Source organism: Hippocampus guttulatus, chromosome 12, assembly GCF_054856545.1.
Source record: "Hippocampus guttulatus isolate MCC_2025c chromosome 12, RoL_Hgut_1.0, whole genome shotgun sequence".
Lineage (NCBI taxonomy): Eukaryota > Metazoa > Chordata > Actinopteri > Syngnathiformes > Syngnathidae > Hippocampus > Hippocampus guttulatus.
The window spans coordinates 6,459,030-6,480,735 of NC_141272.1; the positions used below are offsets into that span (position 1 = coordinate 6,459,030).

The 21,706-nt window shown below is 41.9% G+C and overlaps 1 protein-coding gene across 5 annotated transcripts in view; it reads right to left on the reverse strand.

The window, feature by feature from the left end:
• gria4a (glutamate receptor, ionotropic, AMPA 4a) overlaps positions 1-21,706 on the reverse strand; it is a 73,732-nt gene that overhangs the window by 14,931 nt on the left and 37,095 nt on the right. For all 5 annotated transcript variants that reach the window (XR_015102415.1, XM_086124853.1, XM_086124852.1 and 2 more), the window contains exons 10-14: positions 21,058-21,168; positions 11,848-12,054; positions 10,574-10,789; positions 10,299-10,459; positions 241-439 (exon numbers count right to left, since the gene is read on the reverse strand). Coding sequence is in view for 4 of the 5 variants with exons in the window: in XM_086124853.1 (XP_085980979.1) it covers positions 241-439; positions 10,299-10,459; positions 10,574-10,789; positions 11,848-12,054; positions 21,058-21,168 (894 nt within the window). In the remaining variant the exon portion in view is untranslated. The remainder of the gene's footprint in view (positions 1-240; positions 440-10,298; positions 10,460-10,573; positions 10,790-11,847; positions 12,055-21,057; positions 21,169-21,706) is intronic.

A 21,706-nucleotide genomic window follows, 5' to 3' on the forward strand; every position in this document is an offset into this window, starting at 1 on the left:
CATGAATGTTTTTGGTGTTGAATTTTATCAAATACATTTCCCCCCAAAATGCGATTTATACTCCAGTGTGACTTATATGTTTTTTCCTTCTTAATCATGCATTTTTTGGCTGGTGCGATTTATAATCCGGAGCGACGTATAATCCGAAAAATATGGTACTTGGTGTTTTCAAAATAGAATACTGAATTGTGTTTTGGAATCACATTGAAATGTCAACGATCAACTGCTTTAAGACCGTACCCTGAAGAACTCTTTAGTAGAACCTGAGTCCAGTGTCCCATAGGCTATCTCTGTCTGTTTGGCCAAGTCCTCTGCACTCTCAATGGGGGAAACCATCCTCTCCACAGTCAGGAAAGCAGCGAGGTTGGCTGTGTAAGAGGAGATGATGATCAGGGTAAAGAACCACCACACACCTCCCACAATACGTCCAGACAGAGACCTGGAGAGAAGACAGATGGAGGTGGAGGAGGGAAAGAGAGAAAGGAAGTGTGGCGCAAAGGAAATGGAGTGGGAAGGGTGAGCAAGAGGAGGATGGGCGCAACAGAAGGAAAAGATTATCGGTGGGGGGGGGGAGGTTGAGATGGATGTTTGGGTTGAGATGGATGTTAGCAAGCAGATGATGAAGGACCAAGGAAGTGTGAAGGTGAAGAGGATAATAAAAAAAAAACAACCACAACAAAAAAAAAAGAGAACAAGAGCGATGGGGATTAGCAGAGGAAAAAACAGAAAGGCTTAATTATTACTTTATTTTTCCAAAACATTTTCACCAACTCTGCATGCATGACTGTGGGCGCAACATTATTGCCAGGAAAACCTCTTTCATCTCCACAACCAGATCAGTATGCACCATAATAAAGACGTCATGCAACTGATTGTAATCTCAGTCCTCTTCGAACCCACACACTCTCCCTTTTCTCTTCCTCCATGTTTACGCTCTCGAGCTCTCAATTGAGAGCAAGTACATGAACCTAAGTGGTAATTCTCTTTTTGTTTGCATGAAACATTTTTTTTCTGTGTAAGGGGAGAGAGGGAGGAGTGAACACTGAACAAACCCAAGTTTCTTTCATTTAAAGGCCTTGGAATTGTGCCCATGAAAGGCCTCTGTAAAACTTGTAACCTTCACAAGCGGTCTACTCTCTGAGGGTCTCTCGACCATGGAAGCAGCAAACAAGGAAACACGCATCATTAATTTCATTGCTTATTCCAAAGTTTAGCCAGTTTAAAAAATATTTTTGGCCGGGCACCATCTGACTTTTCAATTTAGGGCACCCAAAGGGGTAACGGCTGCTGCATCCCAGAATACAAAAGAGCCGGCTACAAACATTTAGGTTAACGATGGATATCCTGATATGCAGGTTGCAGTGTTCGCAGTTGGATGACTTTCACATAATTATGGGAAATATGGAATTCAAATAAAATCTCAAGTTTTATTTTTTCACAAAAAAAATGATTTCGGATTTTAGCAAAAAATGTTTCTCCATTTGCAAATTTTGCTTCCCCCCCCCCCCCCAATCTGGTATTTGCTTCCAATAACACCAAACAAGCTTTCAAATTTTCTCCTCCTATGATTGATTTGCATTTCCACACAAATAATATGTTTTGTTTCGATACAGACATAAGTGCTTCCTCTTAGAAATTGTCCTTTTTTCATAAAAAAAACCCCCAACAATATCCTTGATACATGTACATTTAAAAATATGAGTGTAGCATACAACAATGCACGCATTGCTCAACTTGACTATGTTTTTTGTCTAAAAATAACACTCAACACACTCGAGCATTAGCAGTGTTTTCTGATGTAGAATTGCACAGGTGAAGCAGGGCAACTGCGCAAAAATATTTGCAGGTTAAAAGTACATACAAATTTCCAATGTGGTGACAACCATCTATTTTTTTTTCAACATATGAATAGACCATCCTTTTGACAATGTTCAGTTGTGTCAGTTTCTTGCTGGGAATTCAACTAACAAGTACCTTTTTTGGAAAATAGTTGCATCAGCAGTTGGAAATGTTGCTAAGGTCAACCAAATTGCTAAATTGGCAACAGTGACTGTGCTTTTGCAAACCCGCTCGTCTATATTCATCGTATTGTGTCAACATCAGCAGGGACTTGCTTTGAACTCCGGAAACTGTTCAGAAGAGCCCCTTACATGACAGATGTTATACTGTCTCTGTCAGCAGGTGAATAAAACCTTCATGAATTAATCTGTGATTGTGTCAGAGTTACATAAAGCTCCGACAGCTTCCAAAGAGGATTCAGCCACTACAGACCTGCAGAAACTGTCTTTACTTGTCAAGTCCTTCAAAGACCAGAACACATTTGGTGACAAAAAAATCCTCAGGCATCCAGAAGGTTCCCCACTTGGGGCCAACATCAGAAATGGACGCTTAGACTTACAATCCTAACATTTAAAAATGCTCCTCTATATTGGGACAGTAAAAATATCCTTTCGGAAAACAGATAAATGTCTTGTTTAGCAACGAATGCATTGCCCTTGACTTGTTTGTGTGTGCTGTCGGAGAGGAGGAGAACATGAAAAAAGAGGTGGTTATTAAACACTATTTGGCCTTGCACCAAGTTAGAGATGATGTGTACCTCCTGGAGGTCGATGAAGAGTGCGTCATTCAGATAAGGCTGTGATGGAGCGTATGCTTGGATACATGGGATCGAGCGTCTGTGTGTGTGTGTGTGTGTGTGTGTGTGTGTGTGTTGCTGGGTGAGCAGACTGAGTGAAGTCCTTGATTCCTCATGTGACACGAGTTTGAACACATTTATCTGACGCCGTGAAAGTCCGCGTTGGTATGCAACACGCAATTTATTCAACGGCGGGTCATGTATCATCTATGATAGCCAACAGTTGCCTTCCCAATCGCCGTGTGTGAAAGATTAATGGTACTCCATCTTTCTTTCTTTCATTTTTGTTGTTGTTATTCTCACATATTTTCCTGCATATGACACTTTTCGAGGGATCGTTGTTTCTTTGCATGCAACGCAACAGTATTTTCACTCAACGTCAACCAAACAATTTCAATTTATGTACTGCCTGCATGGCCACTGTGATTCCTTCCATTTTGTTTATATTATTTTCCAACAGCGGCGTATTTATCTGTCTATCAATGCATTTCAAAAGTCTGTGCTCAAACTAACCACCACAGACGTACGGCATCTTTGTAACGAGCAACAAGAGGGAATGATTTGAAGATATATTGGCTGGCAACCGGTTCAGGGTATCCCCCGCCTACTGCCCGAAGACGGCTGGGATAGGCTCCAGCACGACCAGCGACCCTTGTGAGGATAAAGTGGTTCAGAAAATGGATGGATGGATGGACTTGAAGATGTATGCCTACTCTTCCATCCACGGATATCAATATGCCAATAAACAATACCTGATTAATGAAAGAATATGCGTAGAATATTGTAGTATGAACATTTCCAGCTATTTAAGCAGAAAATACCGAAATTTGGGTTGTATGCGGTACATGTGTTATCGGTGCCTAATAAAGTCAGACACACACGGGACGTGTACAGGCTATCGGGTTTGGGTCTAAAGAAGCATTAAAAACGAAACAAAACTGAATGTAGATCTTCTCTGTAGGCCTGTCCGACTAATCGTACTGTCCATTGAATCGGGCGATATTAAGTCGGCAAAAATCTGTCGATTATTTGCTTTTTTTTCCCCCCAACACATCAACACATTACAAAATACGACAGTCATAATGTGCAATACCCCGACTCCTCAAAAAGAGCAAACATTTGATTTTTGCCAATTTTTCTCTCTGTTGAAAAGTTAAAAAAATACCGAACGACAATGTATCAAAGTGTTGTGAAAAAAGGCAAATATTCTGCCTGCAATTCATATCTCTATTGTGTTCGGGGACCCAAAAAGTATTTTTTTTCTCTTATCAATCGATTACCTGAATTACTTTCTGGTTAATATCTAAAAAAAAAAATCCAAATCCAAACCGTCACCAAATTCTCCAGAATGCAAACAAGCGCTTCTGAAAATCTCACAAATTAGCAGAGCATGTAGTCAGACAGCTACATTTCCAGATGGGTTGCCATTAATTGTGTGACGGCCGCTAAGATGAACCCCCCACCAACCCCCCCAAAAAACAAACAAAAAAACCCCCCTTTTGTTTGTGAACTGCTGTGAAATACAGTCTGTACAAGTGGATTTTAATTAGTGACCTTGTGACCAATCTGAGTTGGGAAGCTTCAGTGCACCACTGTAGTTGGTGAGTCATTCCATTAGATGGATCTGTTGCAATCATTAAGTATTCTGGCCACCTGGGGCCATTTACTCAATACATTACACACACACACACACACACACACACACACACACACACACACACACACACACACACACACACACACACACACACACACACACACACACACACACAGCCTGAACTGTAGCAGCAGCCGCCGGCAGCAGCCAGCACAGAGGAGAGCTGTAATTTCAGATGTTTATTGACAAAGACATCCAATTCCTCCGAGATGTTTTCTTCTGATCGGTTTACTTCACTCCGCTGCACTCCGCCTCGACCCTCCTCCTCATCAGCATCACTTTCCTGCAATTTATGCTAACAATTGCGGTCCCATCACTCAACTGCCCATCATCGTTTTCGCCGCACCTCTTCCGCAGTGACCTTGCCAATCAGTGACATTAACACCCGACAAGTCCCAACCCAAAGATGACAGGCGGGTGATGTAAATGTCTTATCAAGGTCACTCTGACAATACGGGCCATTGTGTGTTAATGCTTTCATGTATCCTGCCACTCACCGCTGTGCATGTGGACGCAAAGGCGCAGCAGTGTGCATTATGTGCCAAAACACAGACAGTTCTTGTCATGGGAAGTCAATTCATTAAGTCAAGGATTAGACAACGGATCAGCGTGAGCAGCCCTGAAAAGATCAGACGAAAGAAGATAAGGAAGTCTTATGGAGAGATTGGATGCGATGGAATGTAAAATTGGAAAGGTGAGATCATTCCCAAAGATAGATGAATATAGATGGCGCGGGCTATAGAGTGAGCGTAAAAGACCTGAATAGGAGTGTAATACTCTGACTGCAGAGATGACTGCAGCGGCAGGGAGCGAGGGACGCAAGCCGCATACCAATCATGGCAACTCGATACGCAACACACGCGGACGCTCGCTCACGCGCCGGCGCGCATATATTCAAACAACACGTGTCACAGATTGTTTCCCCGAAGATGCTCGAGAAGGTTACGAGAAAGAAATGCGCTCTGTTTGAGAATGTACACCAGAAGGTCAGGAAATAGCTGAGCAGGCACGAGACGTCTCATTGAATAAGGAATAGCTGATGATGTTTGCATTCAAGCAATGAAAACCATCACCGTATTTGATTTAAAGCTCCATCATAAATGGCGGCCTGAATATGCTGATCTCCGCCGACCTGCCAGATTAAGTGTCACAATGGTGATGGAGAGGATCAAACCTGAGAGTGGTCGTCATGGCAAACTTGGAAAAAAGTTCTTATTCGCTCCCCTCTGACATGCTTGTACATGAGCTGGACAGTGGAATGGATGCAAATGGCCGACATGCCACTACTTGTTCAGAGGTCATGTGTTAGGTCATGTTTGTTTTTGATTGTGCATGTATTTGCAGCGTTAATACAAATAGTATTCAACGGGTTCCGAAATGTTCCGGAGAGGCCAAGGCGTGGGGTTGAATAGCATCACATGCACAAATTTGTATTGGGCGATTGTTTCATTTTTAATTGACACATTTACAAATTCATTTTCAAATCGATTAATCGACATCTAATTAATGGGGATTTGCTTTTTGACAACCGAACCCTTGAAATTTTAAACTGTCCACATCCTCAGATTTCAGCTTTTCAACAGTAATTATTCCGATCTCTCTCGTCCTCCACAAAAGCAGACTGACTATCTTTGTGTTGAATCAAAATAAAAGATTCCCTTTTACTTTGGAAAAGAATGAGCAACATTTTGTCTCTTTTCCGTCATCTTACAGATAATAAAAAAAAAAACGTATCAATCATAATTAATTCTTTTGCGCATTTTCCACCAAGTCCATTTGAAATGTTGTGCTGTTTTTGAATAAAGGGATGGAAATGACAACTTTTTAAATCTGATTGACCAGTTCAGCAACAGATGATTCAGTTATTGAGATCATCATTACTTGCAGCCCGAGACAGTCAGTCTACCCTTCGAAACAGGAAGTTCATCACAGACAATCCGGCACCCGCAGTTGTTGCACTGCTCCTGTCGCTTAGCAACCATGAAATCGAGTGGGCAGTCGTGACACGTTTGACTCGTTGCAAGTAAGGTTTTCCAAAGTCAGATTTAACCGAATCTAATTTTGATAAACTTGGTAACCCTGAAATTGTCAATACCGGAGATGCCAGCTGCCTTTTTATACAGACCCGGATCAAGATGATTAGATTATTTTGACGAATGCTTCAAAATAACCGGTGCAATTTTGGAGGGGGTTTTGTCGCAGTTTTACTTGTCGGCTTTCTGGCAGCAATTGGAGTAGACAGACAAATTGCATTTTAACACCTCCTACGTTGCCAACGAGGAGAGAGACAGAGGGATGAACAAAGTTCACCATAAACCGATAATGTCCTTCTTAACCAGTTGAACAACCGTTTTCATATTAGTTCAGATATCAATATCCTAATGACAGTTGCACATGTCGAATGCAAAAACCGCTACAAACTAACTCCAGTCATGGAAATTATTTGATCTCCTTGTTTCCTTCAATTCCTCGTTGATTTTAATGCCTGGCACCAAGAAAGATGTGTCATGTGACTCCGAAACAGAAAAGAAAACATGGAGTGCCTCTAGAGGCCCATAGATATCGATGTAAGAACTGAAAATATTTTGCTTCTTATCAAGAAAATCATGGAACCCTCATGAGCTGTTTTTGTTGTTGTCGTTATATTTGTCCAAACATATGAACATATCAAATGAAGAAGAAAGCGAAGAAACGAGGCTGGTATTATGTTTTAGTTTTTTTTTTCTTCTTCCAGGACGGTGGCGTGACAAAGTCTCTAATGCGGCAACAGTAACTGCTTTTGCAAACGACCTCCTCGTTGTTCGCAACCATGCTGTTTGTGCAAGCAGTGCGCAAACGCTTTAAACTACAGACGCTCCCCAAATAAACTCGAATCTATCGATTAACCACATGAATTGCCCAGCCGTACCCCTCTGACCACAAAGATATAAATATTTTTTTCAACCTTGAAAACAACATTTTGAATATATGCTTTCTTGTTTTACTCTTTGTGCTGTTATTCTTCATTTTGCCCCCCATACGCATCTGGCGGATGACACAGGATGAGGTAGAAAAATCTTTTAAAAGTACACCCGTGACAGCCTTCTCTTTGTAACGATTATAATCAGGCATTTATAAGCGCAGTAATCCTGGTTTTTATAGCGGTCGTGCTGTATTGGAGGTGACAAGGCTGGGCTATTTCGATGATGAACACCAACGTCATGTTAAGTATCGCATCATCGCAAGGACAGCTGCACACACAGACACGCGCGCACTCGAGCTAAGAGCGATGAGAGTTTTTTTGGTGGGGACGGGGATTGTTGTGCAATTGCACAAAAGCTATTCATGTGCGCATGTGTGCGGCTGGTGCGTGGCGTGCACCCCGTGTTGTCAGGCGCTCTTCATGTTTGAGTGGGAATGTCACTGCATGCAGATGGCACACGCATATTTTTTTTCTTTTAGCATTGTTATTGGAATCGACTTGTTATTTGCACAAAGTGGGAGTGGGAGAAGACAGCTGTTGGTGAGCGAGGAATGGGAGACAAGGAAGAAAAGTGAGGAGGAGAGCAAAAGAGAAGGCTGGAAGGGTCATCGCAGAGCCAACCTTTGTTCATTGCTCAAATATGAAATACGGCTGTGGCTGTTAAACCAGGTGTGAAAGCACAGCAGAGAAGGCAATAAAAAATCTTGGAGCTGAAAAAGTTTGCAAAGACAGAAGGCCTTTCAGAATTTTTTTTTTTTTTTTTTTAGGGTTTGTTGTAGTGCGGCTAGTAATGTTGAGTGAAGAAGGGGTTTGTCTTCAGGCAGGAAAACTCTTGATATGCATCTGTTTAAATCTATGATTGGGTTTCTTATGTCGATCCAAATGACTCAGAGATGAAGACTAAACAGTGTCTCATTTACTTCAGCATGCCGCGTACTAGTTCCCAGCCATCCCGACAAATAACGCACACAAATCTGAACAAGGGGCAAACGGGTCAGAATTGCTTTTTCATTTGATTCTTAAGAATTTTTTTTGGGGGGGGGGGGCTGTGTAGAATATTACTGATCTGGATTTTTTACTCAAAATGTGGATGCATGTAAGATGTGGGCAGCGCAGTGGCCGAGTGGGTCTGAGGTGTGCGATTTGAATGTTGTTTGAATGCTTTGCCCTTTTGCATGTTTTCCACCATGCTTGTATGTTTTGTTTGGGTACTCCAGCTTCTGATCCGCCCACGGTCCAAAAACTTGTGATAGGTTCACTGAAGACTACATTCGTCCATAGGTATGAATGTGAGTGTGAGTGATTGCGGTGTGATTGGCGGTCAATTGCAGGGCACATATGCCAGATAATGAGAAGGTTGTTATTATCCAAAATATTCCGATGGAGTTTCAAATCCAGACCCACTGACTCATTCCACATTGTTATCATATGAAATGATTAAAATTGCTTTTTTTCAGATTTCTTTTTTGATTTGGATCCAAAAAAAGAAAACCGACACGAGTGAGTTTCCTGACTATGTGCCAGGCACAGACCACTAAGAAGAAGCAACCCTGGGTTTCCATGGCAATAGATGATATATTTTTTCATATTGAAGAAACGTTAAATGCCCTGCTCTTGCAATACATAAGATAAGATAAGATATCCTTTATTTGTCCCGTAATGGGGAAATTACAGTCAGAATTCAGAAAGGAAAAAACGCTGGGTAGGGAGAGGGAAAAAAAAACACGCTCGAACTATCCTCTTCCGAGGATAATTTAAGTCCAGGATAAAAAAAAGACCCTAACACAGAAATAAGCATATGACAGTTACAACAAGTCACAAGACATAACATGTAATAAGGGGGGGATGAATGGGAAGGGGGGGGGGTTGAGAGGGGTAAAGGTGGTGCATGCTGCTGCCTTTCGTGTAAAAACTGTGCCAGACATGGCAAGCGAGTGTCCTGCTGTCCCATTGAACACCAGTTACACGAATAGGATTTTGGACCTATTTGTAAAATGAGCATGAATTATTGCAAAATACACGTGATAAAATCACCCACATTTTATTTCCTTCGAAGGATGAGCAGACATCGAACCCGTCACCGTCTCACTCTTTTAGGACATTTGAGCCTGTCCTCAACTTTCCCCGATGCTCCTTCTTTCCTCAGGTTTGCTCTCTGAAGGTCCATGATGTCCATGAATATTTCAATAAACTGCATTCTCAGGTTATCAATAATAGAATGCCATTTTCATATAAATATTCTAAAAATACAGCTGGACTCTGCCTCTTCTGTGGTTCATTAAACATTTACGGACACCGAGCAAACTGTGAAATCTCCCACCCTTGCTCCCCCATATAGACGAGGACGAGGGACCATGTGCCCATGTTTCCTTTTTAGACTTCCGTTTATGGTGTTAGTGTGTATATTTGATTTGCCCAGATTCACACCATGTCACGGGGCAGGAGCTCAGGTCAGGTGCTAAAATGAGCAAAGTGTTTGGCTTTGGAAACGGTCTGTCTCAGTCGACCTGAGAACACATCCTGTCACTGCTCTGCCCGGATGACTCACTACCTGGGACCATTTTGATGCGGCTGTGTGTATTATTGCCTGTCTCTGGTGATGCTGCAGTTAAAAAAACAAAAGTTATCTTTTGAAGGTGAATTCTTTTTGATTGATTGACGTTTGAAGTTTCAAACTTGCACTCGTAAAACAAGAACCGAAAAGGCAAGGACAAACCACAAATCTGCAATATAAATCTCACAAATGAAAACCACACGTATGCTAGTGAGCAATATATCTGATTGTCGTAGGTACAATTCACCATAAACTGGAGGCCTGGTGGCAGTACAAGAGTGCTCATGATTATGAAACTGGAAGCATCATACTGTGTGAGTTCAATGCCCAAAGAGGCCGAAGCCTTTTACATGCAGCCGGTTGCGGATCTTGCCTAAAATACACGTGAAATTTTAACAAAGGATCCAGTGGAGCAACCTGGATGCGTTGCTCCACTGGATCCACACACACATGCCCACTCAGTGTCACATACCACATCTTGTACACTCACCGCGGTGAGATGTCACAGCCTTGTTGCATGAAGGCTCCCAGTGAAAACCAGAGGGAGTTGAAGATGCCAAACTCATTTGGAGGTTGGTCGTTGGGGCCCTGCTCTGTGGTGCCCTCCTCTGGTTCCTCAGCATGCCACTCGTATGGACTGAAGCGACTCACCTGTGATGACACAAGAAAACAATATTTTTCGTACCAATGCCGGGCAAAAATAAGGAACATATCCGTTTACTTTGTGACACCCAGACAATCGAGCATGACTTCCCCAACACTCACCAAAAACAGCACCACGCTGACTCCGATGTACGCAAACACGATGCACATCCAAATTTCGTAGGCCAACGGGTCCAGGAAAGAGAAAACACCTGGTTTGGACTTCTGAGGCTTCTTAATCATGATGGAAATTCCCAGAGACATGAACGGCTTTGAGAAGTCGATCACTTCTTCTCGAACCAAAGTGATGGTAAGTGGGGCCACTGCGATTTCCGCTTTCTGCAAAGAAAAGAAAGGGATTGGATTTCTTTGGTGTTTCAATGCCATTGATTTCCAAGCTTGTGCCTTTATCTGTCGTCTCCACTTATGCAAAAGGGGAGCATCAAAGGGGGCTGATCATGTCAAGAGCAAGGACAATTGAATGGGCAAGTAGCGTCGTTAGTTCAGTGGAGTTTGAGGCGGGGGAAAAGGAAGAGCTGAATCAGCGCATAGGGAACATAAAGATGGAGGGAATTTACAGTACATTGAAGACTGATTCGAATAACCTGGTCGTGATGTGCACACAGTTGAGAGGAAGTGAGAGAGCACAAACAGGCAGGAACACAAAAAGATTAAAAAGGGTGTATGAGAAGATAGACCTTTTAAATGTGTTTCCCTTTGAATGCCTCATCTGGGAGCACAGCGAGCACTCGGCACAAATCAAACCTGATTAGTCAACGTGCCGTTTCCTCAGAATCACCTTCCATCAGGAATTGTGCAGGCCAATTATTTCTGTTACCGCTCTGTGACAATCTCCGCTTCCACACTTTCTCAAAGCGACGACTGACATTGTCTTCTCAGTCTGAGCTCTCTCACAATGTAATGTGCGTGGTGTCGACCGCATAAGTGGTCCCCGTGTTAAATTCTCCTGCACTTATCGAACTGTTCAAGACCAAGCTTGGCCGCAGGAAACATGCGTGCAAGGCTTCTGATAAGCACGTCCCTGTAGCAGAGTGTCAGGGCCCAAAGTGGGGCCACACTGGCGGGATACGCGACCGTCCAAGTGGAACTGCAATACCTTCTGTGCTGACTTTGTGAAGATGATGAAGTTTTATCTTGTTTTTTTTTTCTTTTTCTTACATCTGTGGTTGTAGCATAATCAGTAGTCTGAATATTGTCATTAGAAGATACCAATTGGGCCATCTGTGTATAGATTTGGATCAAAACGCACATAATTTGTTAGTCTGTATCCCAACATTCGTGCATGGTTATAGCGACCCAACAAAAACAATTGAAAATGGTGGCCCAAGGCTTTTGCATTGCACTGTACTAATCTAATATCATCCATCCACACTTACCCCATAAACGAGCTCGCCCACCATCCCGTTCCAGATCTTCGTCTCGGGATCTCTGGCTCCGTATTTCCCATCAGGTACAATGGAGATCTTGTATTTGATTCCAATGTGTTTGGCGATCTCTGAGGCCAGATCCACACAGTAGCCCTCATACTGGTCATTGCCTTCATATAGCTCCCAATTCTTTTTCAGCATCACGTAGGGGCCCTCCTACAAAAGCGGCACAAGGCAAGACAGACACCATTTGGAGATTGGCGATTGATGTGAAAGAACAAAAAAAGTTGTGCTAAATAGGGAAAAAAGATGGGAATACAAGTAGTGTCAAGCATGTTTATTTCCGTATTAAAAAACAACAACAACAATACAAGGAATATGTCTGATTTGAGTGACTTAATTTCTGCAAACAGATCTTAATACTTCTATTTATTTATATAGCTGGTGGAAATTGTCCATCTTCACAACATGACATTTTGTCTAAAAGTTTGCCAACCACTGATTTGTAACATACTTTTTTTTTTTAACAATCAACAATCACTCACGAGAGACAACGGCACAAGCGGCAAACAGAAAGATGGAAGAGAGGGACACACGATTTCTCTCTTTTGGGAAAACACCGCTCCAGTGTCAATGGTATGATAAAACTGAGGATAAATGATTACATCAGTTCTTTTCACATATTTCTGGAAGCCTTATATATGTGAAGTATTCTGACTTGTCGTGCGTTATGTCTTATCTTTATCAGCCTTGACGTGACTCCGCTGGGGCGTGCACCCGCCTCAGTGCCGCGGTGTTGCCGATGTTAAGGGAGGAGAGATGTTCAACAGAAGGGAAATACAGGCGAGGAATGAACGCTGCTGCTTTGAAGGCGCCTTGTCAAAGGCAAAATGACTTTTTGAGCGTACAGTTTGCCAGATGAAAGCAAAGCGTGTTTCTGAGACTTTGGTGGGTGCGTTTTTAGAATTCAAAATCAGACACAGATGCGCGCACACACGCACACACACACACACACACACCTGCGCAGATTGATGGTAGTGGTGAATTATTGCATTATGCCTGAGGCTGCTGCCCTTGTAATCCAACTGAACCAAGCCTATTAACATGCTATTGGGCTCTTTTAATCAAACACAAATCTCCTCCAATTAATCAGGTAGGCTTTTTTCAGTTCGGTGGAAAATGGCAAATTTTAACCTTGAAATGTTCAAATGAGCAGTGCAATGAAATTTGCAAATGAATTAATTGAAACAGCATTACAATTAGTAGGATGGAGACGGGGGCTTTACGAAAGCATAATCGTTTTTAGATACAATGGAACCTCAAATCACGAAATGAATTGGTTCAATGCGCCGTTCGCAATGTTCAGAAATTGAGCTAATGCTTGCCCTTGTAATCACTGGAAATACAATTAATCTGGTCCAGTTATACTTATTATTATTTTTACCAATGCGTGGTTAAAAATCAATATATTACAATATAGAAATGAGTGAAAAGAAAGAAATAAAACACTTAATATGATAACTATTGTTACTCATTAACGCTGGCAAAATGGGAGGAGAACTCCAGCTCCGCCAATGAAAAAACGTCTTCTTTCATAATAACATGGGGACATTTTGATTCAAGTGTTTTTTTTTTCATTGTGTCGGCTTTTTGTTTCTAATTCATGGGTGTATGTATTTCATTTTTATGTCCCCAAAATGAAGGAAGACAATATAAATTAATCTGCTCATTCAAGACGAGAACATCCATATATCAAACACAGTATTCATTGAACCATTTGATACAAAAAAAAAATACATTTGATTAAAACATTTTTTTTTCAAAATTCAAACTTGATCAGCATCATTAAATCAGGACCCTAAAACAATTAAACCTACAAAACAAAAAACAAATAAACAATACACACGTTTGAGGAAGGGATGTTTTTCTGTTCCAGCGTGACAATGCCGTAGTACACCAAACATAAAGATATGCTTAGATTTATTTAGTTATTTATTTTTGGGGGTGTGGAAGAATTTGACCTTTGGGATTACCAAGAACAAGCAGGATTTCAGGTCCAACATCACCCCTGATTTTTCAAATGTTGCTCTGGATGAAAATCTGACACCCTCCAACATCTTGTAGCGAGTCTTACCAGAGGAGTGAAAGTTATAGCTACAAAGTGGGGTGGGGGGGGTGGGGTCTAACGCTATTTCATTCCATTTTACAGGTACTTCCCATGAAATGGATGTGCCCCAATGCTTCTAGCATGCCCACACTGCCTTCAGTTTTTCATTCTTCCCTGTCCAAAATCTCACATTTGAAAGACCAGTCCAGTACCTATAAAACATTGTGGAAGTTCTCTACTCCAAAGATAATCACATTGTTTTCTTAGTTTAGTTACGACATTACATTTTACACTTTTAACCAGCTTTAACATAACCGTCACATGAACATATTGCCCCGTTGTGTCGGAACGTACAAAAAAAACATTCCTCCTCCAATGACATCAGTAGAAACATTAGCAGGTCTCTGGGCGCTCATTCCATCGACTCAACATGAATCATAAAATTAATGAACACACAGGCGTGCACCCTCTAATAGATCAAAACAGCAATCTAAGCTGCTCGCTGACTTGGAATATCACCCAAATGAGAGCTTGACATCATATTGAAGTCATTCGCAATTTTATCTCATTTGCTGTTTACTCGAAATTAACTGCCATCAAATCGATTGTAATTGTTTTATTTGGAAGTTATAACAATGTTAAAGGAACATGATGATCCCGTTCCAAGTTGTTTAATTATATATCAAGTGTGCAAAACAAGAACAGTAGAACACAGACTAATTTCACATCCTATAATTTGCATGGAAGTTAGCATATTACGACAATAACTATCAATATTTCTTTGAATACACAATCAATTGCACGACAATCCCCCCCGAGGGTTGCCGTAATTGTAGTCCTGCTCTTCACCGATTGAATCGTTTACTTTATCTGCGCCAACAAGGGGAACTTCATCATTCCCCTTGTCTCCTCTTCAAATTCAAGTTCATCATGTTAGAAGGTTAAGTGGTGAAAATGTGATAAGCCCACTCTGCGGAGATAATATGAAGGAAGCAATGCAGGCGCACACGGGCAAACACGTGCACACGGGTCGGAACGTTTTCATTTCATAGTCTCGTTAATGGCTTTTATTAGTTTGTGCCAGATGCCTTTGTCTCAGCGTGAAGGTTGTGTATGTGTGTGTGTGCCTGCGCGTTTGTTACTTGGGGACAATATCATGCTTGTTTGAGTTGTACCGGGGCAAGGAATAGGGTAAAAAATGTGGAGATGGGGACAAATAAGTGCAAAATGTGAATCTGAAGATGAAAAAGTGATGTGCTGGCTGTTCCCTAACGTGATTTCAGTTCCCGTTGACTGTTTATTTACCTGTATTAGGGCCGAAAGGGGGGAAATAAAATCTGCTAACTATACAAAGTCAACCTCAAAAACTGTTGGACAAAAAATGTCTGCCTCAAGACTGTAAGCAGTAAGAATAATAAAAGAGGAATCAGAATAAAACAATTCTTGTGCAGCCCGCGACCATGTTTGGCCAGCGTCCATGTTTACCACACAAACATTTGTTGCAAACACACGCAGTGAATCTACGGGACTACTTTTATATTGGCTGGTAAAGAATGCGGAGAAAGACAAACGATGCCCAAGGTTTGGAGACACTTAAAATTCAACAAGGATGAAAGTAAAATGCGATGTAATTACTTCAAAAGAGATCTGGCGTGAATAAAGACCCAAAGATATTTGAAGCAGCTGCAGTGAAGCTCTCGATTTGCCTGTCGATCTTCGTTCCCACCCTCACTTATGGTCATGAGCTGTGGGTCGCGATCAAAAGAACGAGAACACGGACACGAGCAGCCGATATGAGTTTAGAAGTCCTTTTCGCCGCCACTTCCCAGGCTGGCCATCGGAGCAGCCACTTAACGGCTATGAGGGCCAACGAGACTGCAACTTCGATGAAAATATTTACTTTGAAACGAGTATAATGTTAATACATTAACTTTGGCTCTGTTATTTGCAGAAGCGTGTTTATTTTGCAGTTGTGCTGTCTGACCTTTTTCCAACGGTGGGGTATATGCGACTATTGGATGAAATAATCAAAAGAATAAATGACTCTAGAGAGATTTGTTTGCGACAACACTGAAGTTATTAAATAGATAATACTGAATGCCAGATTATTTGCTCGCAGGTTTACATGGAGCTAACCGCCGATGCTAAATGTTTTCTTTATCTAATGATCTACAGGAATATCTCATGTGTCAATGATGCTTGAGTTCATGCTTGATTGACCTCGGCTGTTTTATTTCATTCAATCCGGGCGTGTTGTTTGCCATCCGTCATCAGTTTGCATATTTCAGTGATGTCGGGCTCACATTGACAGCATAAACAGTCCACTGATCTGATTCACTGCGTTGTGATCTATGACCTCTAATTTATGTAAAATTCAGATACACACTTGAAAGAAACTCAATTCTAATCCGAGGATACCTGAATCCGGGAGTTTCTTTTTTTTCTCTTTACTCTGAACCATACAAGCAAAGCCGGATCAGTCCAAACAGAGACTGAAAGATGGAAACGTTGAAAAACAAACCTAAACAAATGTGCAGAAAGGTACAAAAGGAAAGGAGGGAGCAACAAAATAATTGACAACAAATGATCCAAATGGCTATGCGGTACAAAAACATAGTGGGTTGAAATAGAGCTTCGTAGGAGCAAATGTTTGGGGCTGATAAGGCATGAAAGGTTCCTGATATGTGCCAAACAGACTTGCTGTTTGAGCCAATTTGCTCCATCGAGAAAACAGCTGGACAGTGAAAAGTCCACTCGCATTCAAACAATCAGTTCATCATTACAATACGCTAGACTGTGGCTAAATGAATAACCGACGGCCGAGGCATAAAATATGCCCGTGAGCCATCCGTTGCGACAGCCAGAGGGCCGAGCCAAGCGGTCACAGCCTATTTCAGTCTGTCAGAAGGACAACCGGTCCATTCGTGCCCCAATTAGTCAAATTACAGCACATAATCATGCACTCACTGATGTATTGGCCAAGTGAGTCAGCATGATTGTCTCTGAGCTATCTCGACATAAAAAGAGCAAAACACCTCAACATTTAGCTCCTCAGTCTTTGTGTCGCTTGGTCAAGTCAACTGCAATTCTCTGCAAGAGGGCCAAGTACGCATTCTCCTTATCACTGGGAAAGCAACCTGTTTGTGTAGGAATTGAAAGATTCCAAGAACCCATCATAAAAAAAAAAAAAAAAAAAAGATTAAAGTTGCTGGCTGAGTGCGTATATTGCAGTATAATGCTTTAGCTTGATATACAGTGGGATTCCGCTCTATAGGTCGCGACTGTGTACACTTTCCTATAACACCTGCTGTTAATTTCTCCTGAACTTTCTTCAACAAAGCACAAAATATGACTGCAGTAATCCAACTCTTGTTTGTTGTATCATAAAGTGGAATTTCATTGTTTCATCAAATGTTATCAAATATTCAATTTCAAACACCCAAAACCCCCCGAACAGCTTTTTTTTTTTTTTTATGAGCATAAAACCAAGGGCAGGAAAACAACATTAATAAGACATTACAATGTATTTTTATTACAAACAACAATCGCATGCTAAGCGCGATGGGAAGCGCCCTGCGACTGAACAATTGATCACTACTGAAGCGCACTTTTCCTCTCCGAGCAGTGTTTGATTTTTATTCTGTGGTGGCTTAAGGGCACGCATGCATGAATCATCGACTTGGGAGGGTCAGGCTAAACTGTGTAAATGGGCAAATATGCTACAGAATTTTTCAGGTGTGTTGTTTGCCATTGTCAGTGTTTCATTGATGGTGCAGAATAACAAATAAAGTAGCGCGTTGACATAATTTCAGGTGAAAAAGTAAAGGATTTTTTTTTTTTTTGGAAGTAACACTGAAGTAAATCAAAATTTAATTCTGTTTAGTGGGCAAAGAAGGAATTTTGGCTTTGACTTAATGGCTAGACCTTCACGCTTCCTCCCTGAAGAAGTGAAATACATTGGAGGCAAGTTGACCCTGCAGGCATGACAGTAGATTTATAAAAAAGATGGAGTTCAGCGATGAAGATTAAGGATGAATAAAATTGAAACGCGAGGCCTCTGTCAAATGAACAAATGATGGGACGTTCTGTGTTTCTGCTTTTGTCAATTACAGTCACAATTAGACCTGATGAGAGGAGGGCTACGGTATTAGGCAAAGCTCGCATTTGGCATTATATTTTAAAGGCCAAAGTGTCTCCTCTGGGTTCCTGATCTTCCACCGAATGTGGTGTCTGCCAGCGATTAATTTAGAACATCCATCCACTCAAGTCCCATCATGTTTTTTTTTTCCCATGAAGGTCACAAGTGAGCTAATTCGGCCTCATACATGCCGGACGCACCGATGGACAATTTAACTCAATCGAACGTGCACATTTTCCAGTCATGGGAGAAGCAGCAGTAGCCGGAGCAAACCTACGGCAAGCACGGGGAGAAAATGCAAACCCGACACAAGCGCTGAAATTTGAAACTATAACTGTGCTGGCAACTTTTCCCCTGTTCTGCCCTTGTTAAACATTATTTACTGTTATTGTTCGTTTCCAGTAAGGATGTCGTTACATAACCCTCGGGTACCTTAAAGCGGGCTCAGCCACAAAGGCACAAAGCAGTAAACTAAGTATGAGTCAGGACAAAATGACAAAAAGCACAATAAAAGTAGCAGTTCTCTTGTTAGCAGTAATCATGGTTGTTTTCAATGATGAGTTTGTATTTCCACGGTGAGTGAAATGTGTGGGTGGACCCGTGTCTCTCTGCACTGCAAACAACACAAAATGAAGTGAGATATGATGCAGATTGGATATTAACGATTGCTGGACTGAAATTCAAATTGACATCAGATGGACAAAAGCTAATGCAGGCAAATGCAAATAACCTCGCATCTAGACATGTTAAATAGGGGTTCCCACCTGAAATTGGAATTGCTGCAAATTTCATCAAGGATTGTTCCCATAATGTACTCATTTCATTGGTCGGTTGATGCAATGGCGACATGCTTTGAATGCCATTCTGTAGAGCTCACGCCTCCAACAACGGTACTCTTGTTACCAAACTGTGTCTGAATCCTCAACAAAATGTCAATTGTTTCTCTCACAGTGTTTACTTTTTTCCAAAGTCAAAATGATTGCTGTGAAAAAAAAATAAAAATCAAAAGCAACAAAGCTCATACTGGACTACCACACACACAGTTACATCGTCACGAATGAATAGCTAGATTCTGGATATGGATGTGTAAGACGTTGCTCAACAATCATTGGCCACACACATGCCAATAAAAAAAAATCCAAAAGGAAAATACACGTTTGAATGTAGAGGTTTTGGAGACGCCCCTTTGTCTCTTTCTCCAAGCCGGGACTCAGTTGAGATGCAGTGAGACGCTTGTTTCTTCAGTGTCGCAGCAGAGGCTTCTTCTTCATCAGAGGCTGCAAAGAGGAGGAGGCGGCTGAGCTAACGTTAGCCAAGGTCTGCTGAGGTATCCATCCACAGAGAGGTATGAAGGAGGCGTGACCAGAGAAACAGTGGAGCAGACGGATTCATGGGAGAGGAAGAGGACAGACGTGTTTGGGGAGAAAGTGGCAAGACACATCGAAAAGACGTGTACAGTAACGCGCTGCCGCCTGACCCCCGCTCACTCCCCATCCCCACCGCAAACCGCATTTTGAAAGACCCGAGACAAATGATTTGAAGTTCACAGTTCACACACAAATTTGTAGGTACACACACCTAGTCTGTTGTAACCATCTCAAGAGCTGAATGTGCGTGTACGTGCTTTCCACCCTGAATCACTCACTCTTTAAATAAGGTCACCAAAATATTGGGCATCACTCCAGTGCAATTCTTTATGACTGTTAACTACAATTACGATAATAAGTTGTTGCGTCTTTGGCCATGTCAATCTAAAAACTTTTTTTTTTGCCAGGACTGCATGTGGGAATGCGCGTCAGCTCTAAGATCTGCCATACAGGAGGCGCTGAAATGAGACCTTGTCTGCCAAATTGAACAGAACCCATCTAGTGGAAAAAGGAGCTGGCCTACCACAAATCGGCCACAGATGGATGATGTCAAATCCCGAACACAAACACGCTCAACCCTCCTTTTTTCTTGGATTGACACCGTGCCATGCTTATTTAATTGACAGTGGGCTGGCATGCGAAAGTCATTAGAAGAGTCCAGACTGAGGTCACGTTCGAATGGTGATCCGAGGTCAGTTTTAGATTTGCCTATTAATGAGACATTAGTCTAATCAAGTGCCACTCCTTTGGGGCCACGCTCCGAGGGATTGCTAAAACTTGTTCGGAGTTTTCTGAGGCATGAATACAAATTTGCTGCAGGACACTCACTCTCGTCTCCCTCTATTAGGCTGGATTTACACTACGTGGTTCAAGTGACACAATTCTGATGGACCATGCCAGCAGAAAGAAGGGAGGGGAACCCCCCCCAAAACAAACCAGGCCACTTGTTTCCATCAATGTGACAGCAGTGCAAGTGGACAAATCAGATTCAGTACATATACCCTGTCAATGCAAGTCTGATCCAAACACACTGTTAGCTGATATATACCCATGCCATCCCCACTCCGCCTAAACAACACAAACAGGCACATTAACAAACACATTAGCGACACAGAGGTACATAGATCATTCTCGAAGAAAAATAACTGCAGACGATGGCCAGCGGAGTAACGGTGAGGAAACCAATTAGCAAGAAGAATCATCTCAGGCCAACCAAAGAAAATTCAACCTTTTTAATTATTATGTATCATTTGGATGGATGTGTGGATGTGGACCTCCCGGGTTCTGATTGCGTGCATTTGGGGTGTCTGTGCATGCAGCTCAGTTTGATGAGATCAGCGGATGAAAATACAGAACGACTGCGTTTGTGTCGATTGTCGCAAAAATTGGACGCGGGCTCTAAATTGGGATTAGGTCATTGCAGTGTAAATCCAGCCATCTAAACAGACATTCCATTGCATTTACAGTATATTGTATTTCGTGTCATGTGCTGGAAATCGGATATGATCGTGATTTGATGGGATTCAGCACTAAAAACACAATAGCTGCCCACCTCTTAAATGGCACCGGAATTATACAGAAAACAAAGCAGTCAGTTGGAACATTACCATGATAGTCGTCACAATTACTGTCCGGTTCTCCATCGCTGAGCTGTCATTGGACAAGGAATTTTCATTCTGGACCAAGACAAGTTTGTCGATGTCATTCCAGTAACCGATCTGACCCGAACACGTGAGCAGAGGAGGGACAAAAACAAAAAAAAAAAGAAATCATCCGATTAGTCTCTTTTATAGCTCAACTGAAAACCCAATTGCAGTAAAGACAAGGGAAATAAACATGAATAAAACAAACAAGACTACCTAGAACAAAAAGTAAAAGCCAACAAACAGAATGAGCGCAGCCACAAATTTCCCCCTGGAACTGACGATATTGAGTGTGAGCTCAGAACTTTCAATAACGTGCACTACGCTGTCAAAGGAGCTGAAATAAGACGCCCTTTGATTTTTTTGTCTTTATTGTAAGAATATGTTTCCCCGAGTCAGAAAATATTTGAAGATCCTTAGCTCATCATGATGAATTGTTTCTTCACCCCCGTCACAGATTTTTGTTTTATGGCTGGTGTGTTCGAGAATTTTTCTGCGTCTCTTCGACTGCTTGCCTGACTATTAGTCATTGTTTGTTCAGTGGGACTTTTCTCAGGGAGGAAGAATGTTCTTACATTGGTTGGTTCGCTCGCAGCATTATGCACAACACAAC